Source organism: Mixophyes fleayi, chromosome 12, assembly GCF_038048845.1.
Source record: "Mixophyes fleayi isolate aMixFle1 chromosome 12, aMixFle1.hap1, whole genome shotgun sequence".
In the NCBI taxonomy this organism is placed as follows: Eukaryota; Metazoa; Chordata; class Amphibia; order Anura; family Limnodynastidae; genus Mixophyes; species Mixophyes fleayi.
The window spans coordinates 16,523,798-16,538,421 of NC_134413.1; the positions used below are offsets into that span (position 1 = coordinate 16,523,798).

Below are 14,624 nucleotides of genomic sequence, written 5' to 3' on the forward strand. Positions count from 1 at the left end.
CAGGTTTTATATTTAGGGCAGAAAGCACCTTGGATGTCACCCAGGATTCTACATGAGGAATTAGATCCGAAACTTTATTTCCTATGTACTAATAAGGTTAAATTATAAAAAATAAATAAGTAAATAAAGAGAATTAACGTCATAAAAGGTAGCATGCGCTTTAAAATAAATACCCTAGCACAAAACAATAAGTGGATCGGTATGGATTCTTAAGAGTTAATGTGTAGGAAATGCAATCAGACGTTAAAATGAATTGGGTGTCAAACAGTAAGTAAAGTAAGCTCTAGATATTTTACTATTTCAAATCTGTGATCTTTGGCACCTCTAGGGCTTATTCACACCTATCAGCTTTTTAATCGCAATAATAGACGTGAGCGACTTAAAAAGGTCAAATAATAGTCAATGGCACGGTCAAATTTTAACACCAGTTTTAAAACTGTAAAATGCACCACAACCTATTTCTTATGGGTTAATGAGTGCTACCAGTACAATTTATTGTGTTGGCGATAACACAGCAAATGCAAAACGCGTTCGTGCCATGCATTTTTACTAATTTTCCCAGAGAATACTTCTGTTCGAGCGAGCCCTGACGTACCTCTGTCACCTACACAAGACGACCCAAGATTAGGGAGAGCAAGTACCAGTGATGTTACGGATTCCTAACGAATTGATGGACTGGATTGTCTGCCATGTTGCGGGTTACTGGTGTAACGTTAAAAAGATAACCTTTAAATTTATATATCATTGCAATGTAAAGTATAATGGTCATCGTCAAACCTTCACCCTCCTCGATCTGCCAATGACAAGTGCCTTCCGGCTACTCAGTGCTGTAAGACCGACCAGATCAACTGATGTTATCATGGGCACAAATGAAAAATACATCTTCCGTGGTCCCACAGATTGCCCTAAATATTTCCATCATCTGCTGTAACTCGGAATGTGATTTCACCACGCGTTTCTGGTTCATCAGTCGCTCTGGTCTCATCTCCTCCGATGGTTCATTAGTCACTACTGACAAGAATGTAATCTAAACAACATTTTGGTAAAGCCTACATACAGTAACATCACAGAAGTGGATTCAAACCAGCGCAAAATCTCATTGGAGCCTTGTGTGATGTGCTCATTTCCAGGTGTTTCGGTGCGTGAGGCTCCGAAAGGATTTTGCGCTGAATTTGATCCGCCCCAGACACTGGTACATATAATACTACACCCTGTACAAGAGAAACCGTTGCCAATAACGCACTGTGCTGGGTGTGATACTATGCAGGGTTTCAGAACAGCACCACACTGCATTATATCGTTCTTCACCTGTGGTTTCCCATTCAACAAAATATGGGGGGGGGGTTCAGTTCACTACAATGAGCCACCGGACATAACTGCGACGTCCTGCTATGCTCCATATCGGGTGCTACGGTAATCGAACATAGCTTATTTCTCTGCACACCTCTATTGGGCGTGAGAAAGATTCATAATGTTACATCGATGACTTGTCTTAATGGGGAGTTCAATTGGCCGTGTTACTCATGGAAGTAATGCGACCCTCGCACTATTACCGTTAGTACGGCAGTTTAAGCGCAGGTGTCTGCTCACAGCTCTCATAGCAGAACTCAGGGTTGAAATTACTGTACTAGCGGCAATAATGCGCACTATTATTGTAGCAACGGTAATAATGCCCAGACTGCGTTACTTTCACGAGTAATGCGGCCAATTGAATTCCCCCCTTAGAGTCCCGGTAAACTCACGAAAAAATGTGTAATGTGCCCAAGACATGTATTCACTCATTCCTCGTGTCACTTGTTCCTAGTGAATCATTAGGCTGTATTCTCATACGTATTGGTTCAGGCCACAACATAGCTGCTTCCAAAGTGCTGCTACACTTTATAAACTTTGCTCACCCCCAGCATAGAATACCTCATCTTTTATACAGAAGACCATTTGCCCCGCTGAGCGGCTCCAGCGTACGGTTATCACCAAAATCATTCTGAAATCCAGCTTGTTTGGTGGTCCAGAAGACATTTATGAAAACTGACACACAGGAAAGAGTTACTGTAACCCGCAGCAACAAATCAAGAATCAGTTGTTTGCTAAAAAAAAACCTGCTACAAGTCTGTCAGTTACAATCTAGAATCAGTGTTTCTGTGGCTGGGGGGCTTGGTGGAATGAAACTATGACCAATTGTACATAATTTGTGACTTCAGAACGTTTGTTACTATCACAGTTGTACTCTAGAAAGGACAGATAATACATTAACAGTCACCAGGTATATAATAAAATGCGCGCTACAGAGTATCGTACACCCATTCCTTGGGTATACAGTGGTTTAAAAATAAAATCAAAAAAAAAAATATATATATATATATATATATATATATATATATATATATATATATATATTTGTGCTACATATATATTCTAGTAGTTGTGCTGTATATTAAATCTATATTTGAAAAAAGTGTGGATTTGTTATTAAATACAAATAGATATATACCTTGTAGTATTGGAAGTGGGTTATTGAGACTTTCCAGATAGCAAATTATTCTAAAATAATATTTGTTACCACTACCATATCTCCTGTCTTTCTTGGTATTCCTGCAAGAGCAGTTAATAATTCGGACTTATTTCCGAACCTACCTTTGGCCTTGAGATAAACGCTAACTTTTTCCTCACTATGAGATACACAGACCCGCAGTGGGCCATAGTTCACTTACTTTAAATATTCTTATCTCTAGACTCACTCTGGATATATTCAACCTAATGGGTAAACTAAAGAGAAGATTTTTAATTGCTGAATTGCAAGTGACGATTCACTAATTACCATTTCTTGATCACCTTGTTAATGAGGTGAGGGTCATGGATTTTTTTTTCATATGTCTTGAGTAAAATGAACATGGCACAATTTAATTGCATCAGGTGAACTTTCAGCGATTTATTGCGTCCAATGACTATGATGAGGTGAGAGATTCACTGCTTGAACTTGTTTTAATTACGTAGGTGCGTTAGGGCAGGCAACGCTGGTTTGCCCGATGCAATGAGATTGCAGAGAGATGAATACAAGAATCATGCAAAGGAATAAAAAGTAGCACAGTGTTTTGTAAGAGATTAATCTTATTAATCGCAGAGACTAATTTTCCCTGTGTAGCACTTGCCTATAATAATGTTATACTCTAGTGATACTAAAGTTTAGACAAAACTTCCTCCTCCTGCGTAAAATGAGCCTCAAGACCATTCACACATGTGCTGGAAAATGGGTCAAACACATGAAAATGAATAGACTTTAGTGATGCAGTTTGTGCTTTTGAGGTGTTGCCGTTTGACCAAATACGATGTTATTCTATTAGCAGCACCCATAAAAAATTTAAAAACATGCTGGTGGGAACAAGCCCTTAAGAAAACAGTCACTCATAGCCACTTTTAATACACTAACCAAGTAAAATGATACAGATGCTCAAAGTCTTTTTTGATACTCTCCGATTCCTCAAATTTACCCCACACCCCCCACCATACACACACAAGGTCTATACAACTGGTTAATGGTCAGCTGTGAGCCTTCATCAGAAATTCAAGAACACCCTATATTGAATGGAAAATGGAGTACATTGTAAAATCGTTCGACGACCTGTGTAAAAGCAGAAGATACACAAAGCCTTAATTGTAAAAATATCGCATTCCAGTCACTTGCATTCCCAATACGTTTTTCATACCCCACTTCTAAATTTCCCCTTCGACCACCGGGTGTGACGGTGACCTACTGTAGGACAACGTTTTTAGTACCACTGGTTTTACTGTCGCAAGCGCTACTTTGCTTCCATAAAGGTTGCACTGCAATCCCACCAAGAAGCTCCGCCCCAAAGACACACATAGAAGCTCCGCCCCACCGACACACATAGAAGCTCCGCCCCACCGACACAGTTGAAGGGGTGCTATAAACGAAAATGTCTTGCATGCACCAATAAAGAGGTTTCGCTCTCTACCGAGTTCTATCATTTGAAATCATTCCATTTCCAAAATACTTTCACAAATGTCCACGCAAAGCCCATAGCCATAAGGTGCGGTTGGTGCGTCTGACAATGGACTCCCTTACAACCAAGCTTTTCAATCTGGCTCAATGTACAGAAATTCAGGGTACCCCAGCTTGACCCGCTGGTTACTAAGGCCACATACCCACAAATAAAGAACTGCATTGTAGCAGCCCCCAGGGCTTCGGCTAGGGGGGGGGAAACGTGAATAAAATCTTACGTACACAATAGTACAGCTTTAAAACTAGTATAAACATACGTAAAAACACATCTGTATCCCAAAGGCGTTGGATATGTCCTTATACTATTGTTTTAGAGATCATGTTTTGTAGAATCACCAGATATTTGGAAGAACTGCATTATAAATCCACCAGAGGTTTGCTGCTACAAACAACATTGGCTAGAATAAGGCCAAACATTGCCAGTCCTCCCCTGAATCTTACTGAGGGGCGATAACATATATTCACAAATAAAGACGCAGTGATGGGCAACCGGATACACTTGGTGCAGTCCTCTAACCTTCGTGCAGCAGATCACCCTTAATTTCAGAAACAAAATTAGAACAATATATTCCATTAAAGAAAGAGACCCTACGTGCCCATAGAGTAGATCCCACATACACTCTGAAATATTCTTCAGATTTCCCCCACATGGCGCTCAAACCCCCACTCAACCCAAAATACCCCTTATAATGCCCACTCACCCAAGCGACCCACATGGTGGACTATTTAGAACATCTGCTGAGTGAATGCTGATTGGTTATGTGTTATAGCCCAGGCTCCTCCCCTTACATGCTCACAAACAGTACTATTGGGAGAGTGCGTTCTCACTTCGATCTTCACGCCTCACCCTACGGCTACCAGCTGCCCCTTACTACAGCCCTTACAACACAAATCTGGGAAAAAAATAATAATCGCTTTATTACAGCAAAATATATATATTTTTTGTTTTTATCACAGTTTAACATTTCAGAAGGAAACAAGGTAATTATCACAGTACAACTGGATTTAGAATACTGGCAAAACATTTTTTTTTTTTTTAAATGGTCTAAATCAGAATTCTTAAGCCAGTTATAGAAAACCCTGATTATTATCTCATTTCCTCTTGAAATATAAAACAATGATCAAAGTGAATATTTAATAAAGCTGCTCTTATTTCTTTTTTTCAATTTTACAACAATGGTCCTTTAATTCTAAAAGGGTGGGGAAAGCTTCTGTGTGATAAGGGATTACATGGTGATTTTTCTAGTTAAGTGCTTACTTCCCACTGATTTAAAGTAATAGTTCCATGTAAATGCACACATAACCACACATTATTATTACCATGCAGACCGGCTTTAAAATTCTACAGTTAAGATGCAATTTTATTTCCAGTTAAGCGCACGTAAACAGCTGTGAAAATAAAAATCATTGTACCAAATGGGACTGTACGTAGCGGAAATTTACCTGCGTTTAAGCTGACTCCATTCAATGAAACTTATTTTCAGCTCAACGAGAGCACATTGTAAACGCAATAAGATGCAGTCAAGCATTTACCGAGATAGGAAGTCAAAATAGTAATCTCATTAAGCACAATGCAGTTTATATGTATTTGTAATATTTAATTACACAATACATACGCCAGTGTGTAAGTAGCCAAATACAGGCAATTCTCTTCTTAACATATTTATTACAGGCATCTGTTATTTTTTTCCAATAGCATTACTAACCCATTACAATTCATAGCATATTAAATAGCAAATTACATAATAGATCATGCTCTCTCTTTAGTTTTCGGGGAGGGTCTGAAGATTCCTGCGGCCTCTCCCCTCCATGCGCTATGGACTTCCCCGGCGCTGTCTCCCCTCCATGCGCTATGGACTTCCCCGGCGCTGTCTCCCCTCCATGCGCTATGGACTTCCCCGGCGCTGTCTCCCCTCCATGCGCTATGGACTTCCCCGGCGCTGTCTCCCCTCCATGCGCTATGGACTTCCCCGGCGCTGTCTCCCCTCCATGCGCTATGGACTTCCCCGGCGCTGTCTCCCCTCCATGCGCTATGGACTTCCCCGGCGCTGTCTCCCCTCCATGCGCTATGGACTTCCCCGGCGCTGTCTCCCCTCCATGCGCTATGGACTTCCCCGGCGCTGTCTCCCCTCCATGCGCTATGGACTTCCCCAGCGCTGTCTCCCCTCCATGCGCTATGGACTTCCTTGGCGCTGTCTCCCCTCCAGGTGATATGGACCTCCCCCGGCGCTGTCTCCCCTCCATGCGCTATGGACTTCCCCAACGCTGTCTCCCCTCCATGTGCTATGGACTTCCTTGGCGCTATGATTTCCCCCTGTGCGCTCTCTCACTTTGTGTTCTATGGACTTGCTGGCTCTGTCTTACCCTCCAAGCCATCATTTCCCCTGTTCTATCTGTCTCCATACGCTATGATCTATTACTTGGCTTTCCCTTGTTTTCTCTTATATCGCTACTCAGACTATGATCGCTTCTGCTCTCACTATCATTTCACAGGTATCTCTTCAAACACTATGATTTATCCTGTCCTCTCCAATCCCCTCAGTTAGGATTTCTTCAGCTTTCTCAAATCTACCTCTACAATACTCTTAACTCCCATTGACAATCGGGTTTTACCGATTCAAGCTGTCTGGGAAGCCGACCTAAATATCACTATTTCAGAAGAAGTATGGGGGGAGACTCTTCCTAAACATATATAAGATGTCAAAGTGTATTAACCATTCGGAAATGTTGACTAAAATTGTTCACAGGTTTATATCTTACTCCAGATAAGCTGCATAAAATCTGGCCATCAGAATCTAAATATTGTTGGAGAAATTGTGGTGAAATTGGTACGCTTATGCACATCTTTTGGTCTTGCTCGAAACTTCAACCATTGTGGACCGAAATCTTTCATTTAATCTATCAGGTCTGCAAAAATAATATCTCTCCTTCCCCAGATATGGCATTACTTCATCTGTATCCTAAACATCTCCAGCGACACAATCATTATGTCACTGGACATATTCTCATTGCAGCAAGAGCTGCAATAGCCCAGAACTTGAAATCACCTCTAATTCCAGCACTCCCTAAAATTATTAACAAGATCCAACATAGCTCCTCCCCGCTTGTTAAGTGGTTTATATGGTATGAGTACTTTACGAATCACAGCTCAATCTTTGATCCGTGAGTACTGTGGAATGGTTTTTGAGTTAAGTTGGGTACTTGGGCTAGACCCACTGGTACACTTTCTATAACCGGATAGTCTCTTGTCTTGTCCCCCCCCCTCCCCCCCTTTATCCATCTGTTTTTCTTGTCTGTTCTCTTTGCCGTCTTCCGCTTATGTATATGGTCAGAAGATGTGTTGTCTGTACCAATGTTTTTTCTTATTTTTATTTACTTGTTTGATTGTTTATCTAAGCAGTGTGGATTGTTCAATATAACTGATCTGCTGTATGTACTCTGCAAACACTGCTATGTTTGTAATATGCTTTTCTAAAAAATTCAATAAAAAAAAATCTGCCTCTACAGAATGATTTTTGCTATTCCACTAACCAATAAAACTAATAATTCCCCCAGTTGTTTCTCCATCCACCCCTCACTGCAACAATTTACATTGTCACTTGGGAAAGCCCCATGCTAGGGTCTCTAACTTCCCACAAACTAGGATTCCATTATCTCTCTAGAATGCCGTTCCCACACAAAGATTTCCCAAACTGGAAAGTGCCACAGTGCGCTTTAGAGACCATGGTCTGCACACAGGTACCAATACAGCACAGCTCAGAGGTCCTAGAGATGTTATGTAACACAACAAAGATCAGAGAATCCACACAAGAGCGCATCCACTACACGCTTATGCTTTAGCGAGCCAGCCAGAGAACGAACATCAGCACAATACACTACAAAGTTCCAACTCAGCAGCACAGAGCATTCCAGGAACCAGCCGTGACTCACCTTTAAGTAGGACTTCTGCACAGCTTCTAGCTCACCACCGAGCGGGACTACAAACTTCTCCAGGTGCCGATCGTGGGAGTAAGGCTGAATGTCCGGGGAGTCCTCCGACCTCAGCTCTATCCGGCCAATCAGAAGGTTCGTTATCACTTGCTGCACGGACTAAAACAACAAAAACTTTATTAAGCAACCATAACAGAAGACATTTCACCTACCCGCTTAAATTTAAAGCGGCGCTGCCTTGTAAAGGGAAGTTTCCCTTTACAAGGCAGCGCCGCTTTAAATTTAAGCGCCGAAGACGCCAAACTCACAGGGGTTGAAGAAACCGGAGGTTAATACATTTACCCCCTGGACTGAACCCAGGCCACATTAATTACTTCCAGCTAATGTGTTACTTAGAACCATAATAGTAATTAAATGTGCAATTATTAAAGTGAAAATCACCCTCATAAAGAAAATCTAAATGGATAATGGAAACACACTAATTTAGGGATATGTAATCTATGAATGTTTTTAGATTGTAGACTGATTCAATTTTGGACAAACAGCCCATATTATAACCTGAAATAGGGATGCTGGTCACTCAATAGAGCTCCATTAAAGAGCATTGGACAGACTGTAAAATATATATATATCACTTGTGTCACAGTGTAAATGCTATGGCATAACAAGCTATAATAAAGGGTAGAGGGGTTGTCTAAAAGTGGACAACCCCTATAACAGAGTTGTATGTAATTTGTTTGCAACACAATCCCTGAGTGAAGGGACCTGTGTAATATACTCCAGTGGTGTGCTATGTGCGCTCAAATGTCGTAACTCACATCAACCAGATTCTGACGTATTTCTAGCGTAGTTTAGAAAACAAAAGAAAATGTCTTATTGGTTGTAGTGGATTAAATGCACCATTTTACTAAACAAACCAATAGCTCATTAATACCCCATTCATACTGCACCAAAATCCCGGGTTTTTGCCGGGGCGAGCTCAAACGACCCGGGTCTTGGTGCAGTATGAATGGTACAAGTCAAAAATCCCGGGTTATCGAGGGGTAATTCCCGGGTCGGACCCGGGTTGCCTGCACTATGAATGGTGCAACCCAGGTTTTTCAACCCGGGTTGCACAGAAAACAAGCTGATTGGCTGTCTGCCTGTCTCTGGAGGATGATGTCATCGGTGGGAGCCCGTGGAAGATTCGAACATGGATGGAACATTTTTCAGCCAATGAAAACCGCTCTGGTGATGACTCCCACAAATTGCCAGGGCACAGACTTGTGCAGTATGAATGGGGTCAACCCGGGAAATTCCCGGGTCCGAGGTGCAGTATGAATGGTGTTTCTGAGATGGGACGCTCCGAGCCCCGGCAAAAACCTGGCTTGAAAAACCCGGGGCGGCAGTATGAAATCGGTATTAGTCGGCGTCAAGCCTGAGCAAATACCTGCAGTCAGGGTTCCAAAACCAGGCATAAACGTTGCACATATTTCCATAATAAATTCAGCAATATAGTTGCAATCGTATATATATGCCTACCTTGGTATCACTTCCCGGCGTGGCACTTAGAGCCAAGATCCTAAACTGCGTGGTATAATTGCTTAGTTCTCGTACAACCTGGAAGCAACAAAGAAAATTATATGTGCAAGAGAATTAATAAATGTCTAACATTGGCCAAAAAAAATTAATTTATCTGTAAGTCACAACAACACCCCTTACGTAAAATGACTCGAGTTGCAGCACAGTCTTTGGTTTTCTTACTACATTTGTAAATACCTATTTCATTTTCCCTTAGTGACATTGTACCTATTAAGGATCAATTCATACAGATGTATTTGTATTTACAAAGTATTTCACCATTGTGGTCCATATTCACAGCACACCCAAAGAGCATCCAGTCTCAGACATTAATGGTCCCCTCCTAACCTTGTTCCGGTTTTGTTTGGAATATAAAAAAGTAAAGCACATCTTACATGACTGCAATGAACCACTGCTCTTGTGCCTAAGACAGTGTTGACTAACCTGTGACACTCCAGGGGGTAAATGTATCAAGCTGAGAGTTTTCTGGCGGGTTTGAAAAACCAATCAGATTCTAGCTTTCATTTATTTAGTACATTCTACAAAATGAAAGCTAGAATCGGATTGGTTGCTATAGGCAACATCTCCACTTTTCAAACCCACCGAAAAACTCTCAGCTTGATACATTTACCCCCAGGTGTTGTGAAACTACAAGTCCCAGCATGCTTTGCCAATATATAGCAGCTTATTGCTGGAAGGGTGTGCTGGGACTTGTAGTTTCACAACACCTGGAGTGTCACAGGTTAGCCAACACTGGCCTAAGATAAACACATACTACTAGGATAGAAGTTCAGCTTATTTCAATGAGACTACAAGCCAGGCTGGGAGGATTCTCCGTATTATTTTCACTTGTGTTGTCTTATTTTTTTATGTACAGCTCATGTCAAAATCAATAAAAGTTGATGAATCAATTATTGTTGATGCAACAAAACCACTTGTGAGAAGTTCATATAAGCCTAGGTAATATAAAATCATGATTTCTTCAAGCCATTATCTGTAGAATGAGCAGATTGGCTGCCCAGAGAAGCTTTACAGTAGGAATAAGGTGAACATGAAAGTCAAATAAAGTCAGCATCCTCTTTCAATGTTAAAACTACCAATTTTATAAAGTCTTAGAAAATGTTATTTAAGTAGTGATGGACAAAATATTGTAATATTTAGGAACCAGTCAGTCAAATCTAGGAGTCAGTGGGATATTTTAAGAGGTGCATTCATTAGCATCAACAGAAAATAACCCAAAAAAGTTAAGTGCCAGCAGTGAAAAACATTAGCCGAATTAGCTACTTCGTTCCTGGGATTGGTCCAGCCATTAAATACTTTGACAAATGACATATGGATCTGGGAGTTCATTGGTCAGATGCACAATCAGATCTTCAAATCTACTCATGGGGCTAATATTACTAACAAACCATTCAAGGCAAAATGAAGTTGGATGATCAAACTCACTTTGTAGAGAATTAGTGCAAGAAACAAACATTTGAAATGTTAATCTGACAATGTAGCTTCTCCAGTCATTATTTACTTATTACAGATTGTAACACTGTCCCCCAAAAAATTATCAATAACACCCGAGGGTCAATAGTCACGGATGTATTAAAGCTATTGAAATATGTAAAGACATTAAGGTATAAAAGTATACAGTATAAAAGTCTGCAAAGATGGTAAAATGAAAAAACTAAAGCTAAGTACACACTACACAAAAATTCTCATAATGTGATATCTAACAATTTTATCAATGACTGAAAGTCCCAATCAGCAGCCGATTCATGTGTACACACTTAAACGATTTTACACAATTTACCGTCAGATCTCTGCTCTTCATCTGTCATAACCATCGGCTGAAAAGATCGTGACTCTCCTGAGTGCTGGTCCTGAGTGTATACACACTGCAGAATTTGCCAGACATCATTCATAGATTTTTAGTCCGGTGATAAAAATCAAACAATACAATGTGCTTTGGAATGACACATCATGATCGTGGGAGCATACACACTACTGCGATATCAGACCGAACAGTCATTTATGGTGTGATTGGTACGATAATTGGGTGAAAAACCTGTAGTGTGTAACCAGCATGGAACTACAGTAGTTGTCTCCACAGCACCATGTAGCAGAAAAAGAAGACACAGAGACTGAAGTATGTCCCAGCATCTCATGGAAAGTCAGAAGGTCTATATAATGCACTCAATGCAGTTGAGATACGTAAAGTACCGAATCACAGGAACTAAATTACTGAGGATCAGTCTGAGCCCTGCCACCGAACAGAGAAAAGGTCACAATGGAGTGTAACTAAGGGAGCTTGTTCAAAAAAATATACCTGTCTTTCTCATTGACTAACCAAAAAGGAAGTTCTGCAATACCCCTACTACCAACAGCTCTCCAGGTGTAAGGTGTAGAATCGGTCAGTGAGGAAAGAGCAGTAAATGCAGATCACAGTACAAGTGACACATTGTGACATTATGGGCCTGATTCATTAAGGAACTTGAGCAAGAAATTTCTTACTTAAAAGTCCTGGACAAAACTATGTTACAATGCAAGGGGTGCGAATTAGTTTTATATTTTGCACATAAGTTAAATACAGACTGTTTTTTCATGTAGCACACAAATACTTGATAGCTTATTTGTACACCGAAATGTAAAGTTGATATTTTGTGCTACATGAAAAAACAGACAGTATTTCACTTATGTGCAAAATAGAAAACTAATTTGCACCCCTTGCATTTTAACATGGTTTTGTCCAGGAGACTTAAGTAAGAAATTTCTTGCCCAAGTTCCTTAAACAATTAGGCCCCATGTGCTTATTTCTGGGTGCAGAGGCACACACAGTATTTTACATGGCCGCTTGTTCTACTTCCCTCAATGCACTTTACATATTGCGATGAGCTCACTCACACCTGGGCTATAGATTTAGTTGATGCATTATTGTTTATTTATATGGCACCAATCATATTTCGCAGCGCTGTGCAGAGAATGTGTCATTCACATCTGTCCCTGCCCCATTGAGGCTTACAATCTACATTGTCGATCACCCACATACACTAAGGTCCATTTGTTTCTGAAGTCAATTAACCTGCAATTTTTTATTTTTTTTCGGTCTGTGGGAGGAAAACAGAGTAGAAACTCAAAGAAAGCTCTGCAGTACTGTGTCTCCGACGGCAATAACATGTTACTTCTAAGAACACTAGTAATGGTAGTAGCCAAAGATTACCTGACAATATGCGTGATTGCCGAGGGCTTTGTGTGCTTCATCTATAACAAGACATTTGATGTCAGAAGCAGGACAAGCACCACGGGTGAGATCGTTCACCATGATTTGAGGCGTCAAGAAGAAAACTCTGTGGTTCTTCCATATTTCTATGCGGGTCTGGGCTTGGGTACTTCCTGTGAACAGATTGAACATGCTTCTCTGTTTAAGTTAGATGAAACAATTAAACATATTTATATATAAATCACACGGGTAAATGCAGTTTGGTTAAACAGTAAATTGTGACAGATTATGTCCTTTGACTCCCTCACAAATTGCATTAAAGTTGCTGATTAACAGTTGTTGAGACAGTACAAAAACCCAAAATAACACAGTAAGCATTTTCATCCAAACTTGAAGTACTCATCAAACCTCTATTTCATTCCACAAATTGTTATTGAGTATTTGTGTTACTTAGAATACAAGCCAATCAACGGACTTTGGAGGATGATTCAACAGAAACAGAATTTGTTTTGTTTAAGGGTTCAATACATTAGGCCAGTGGATTCCAAACTATTTCAGTTCAAGGCACCCTTAGGGTCTCCAATAATTGTTCAAGGCACCCCTAAGCCAAAATAATTACCAAGTAGTCCCCGCCTTGCTTACCAATGGTCCTGGCCGAGGCACCCCTGTGAGATCACCGAAGCACCCCAGGGAGCCTAGGCGCACAGTTTGGGAACCACTGGATTGTGCTATAACACAGAATCCTACTTAGGCTAGGTACACACTGGAGGTTTTTCAGCCAATGATCGGGCCAACCACCTGATAAACGACTGTTCGTCAACATACCACGTTAGTGTGTATACTTACACGACAGTCGTTCCAAACTGCCCATTGTCGTTTCATTTGGTTGGTCATGTTTAATTAGCTTCTTCCAATCATGTAGTGTGTATGTACTCACAATCTCCATAGCTTTTACAGAGTCATGGGGGTATATTTACTAAACTGTGGATTTGAAAAAGTAGAGATGTTGCCTATAGCAACTAATTAGATTCTAGATATCATTTATTTAGTACATTCTACAAAATGACAGCTAGAATCTGATTGGTTGCTATAGGCAACATCTCCACTTTTTCAAAGCCGCAGTTTAGTAAATATAACCCATTGTCTTTTCAGCCGATGCTAGCAATGAACATGTCCCGGTGACTAAATGTAGAGAGTGCTGTAGATGGAATAATTTGTTCTGAGACTGAATATTTCGTTTCAGAGTCGCAGAAGCTAACGAAATTCGTAAGGACATGAGGATAGCTCTAACAAGACGGTTTTAATCAGTATGACAGGAATGAATGACTATTGTGCTGTCATTCTCTAAACAACTAGAGGACCAGATGAAGAGCACAGATCTGAGGGTAAATCATGTCAGTGTGTATGGATGAATCGCACGACCGGTCGGACCTTCAGTCTTAGGTACAATCGTTATAGATAACAGATTGGTCGGGAAATTCACCAGTGTGTAGCTAGCTTTATCTGGGATCTGGTGTCGTGTGCCCATCCCCTTCTGGCAGCTAAACTGAGGATACATTGCTCTTCACTCACCTATTAGGGTAGGCTTCTTTCAAACACAGAGAGGTGATGTCAACACCCCCACCCCTTGAACTTCCTATTTCCAGGAATAATAATAAACTCCTGGAGGACAGGAATAATCAACTACTTTACTTGAATGAAAGACAAGATGTAGTGCACTGCCCTTCCTTCACATCCTCATTCTAGATTGATGACAGAAATGCTGCTCTTAGAGGGGGGTTTTCCACCTTTAGATGACTATATTATTGTCTTGTACATGCCCTTCTGTATATTTTTCCCCAAATTGTATTTTTTTGCTGTTTGTTATGGAATAGGACACAAAATTATTCTTTCAATATAACTGTCTCT

General features: G+C 40.6%; 1 protein-coding gene across 1 annotated transcript in view; it reads right to left on the minus strand.

Annotated features, from left to right (window-relative positions):
- FANCM (FA complementation group M) overlaps positions 1-14,624 on the minus strand; it is an 89,955-nt gene that overhangs the window by 73,972 nt on the left and 1,359 nt on the right. The window contains exons 2-4 of the mRNA XM_075192157.1: positions 12,717-12,889; positions 9,470-9,547; positions 7,949-8,107 (exon numbers count right to left, since the gene is read on the minus strand). Coding sequence (XP_075048258.1) covers positions 7,949-8,107; positions 9,470-9,547; positions 12,717-12,889 — 410 coding nt within the window. The remainder of the gene's footprint in view (positions 1-7,948; positions 8,108-9,469; positions 9,548-12,716; positions 12,890-14,624) is intronic.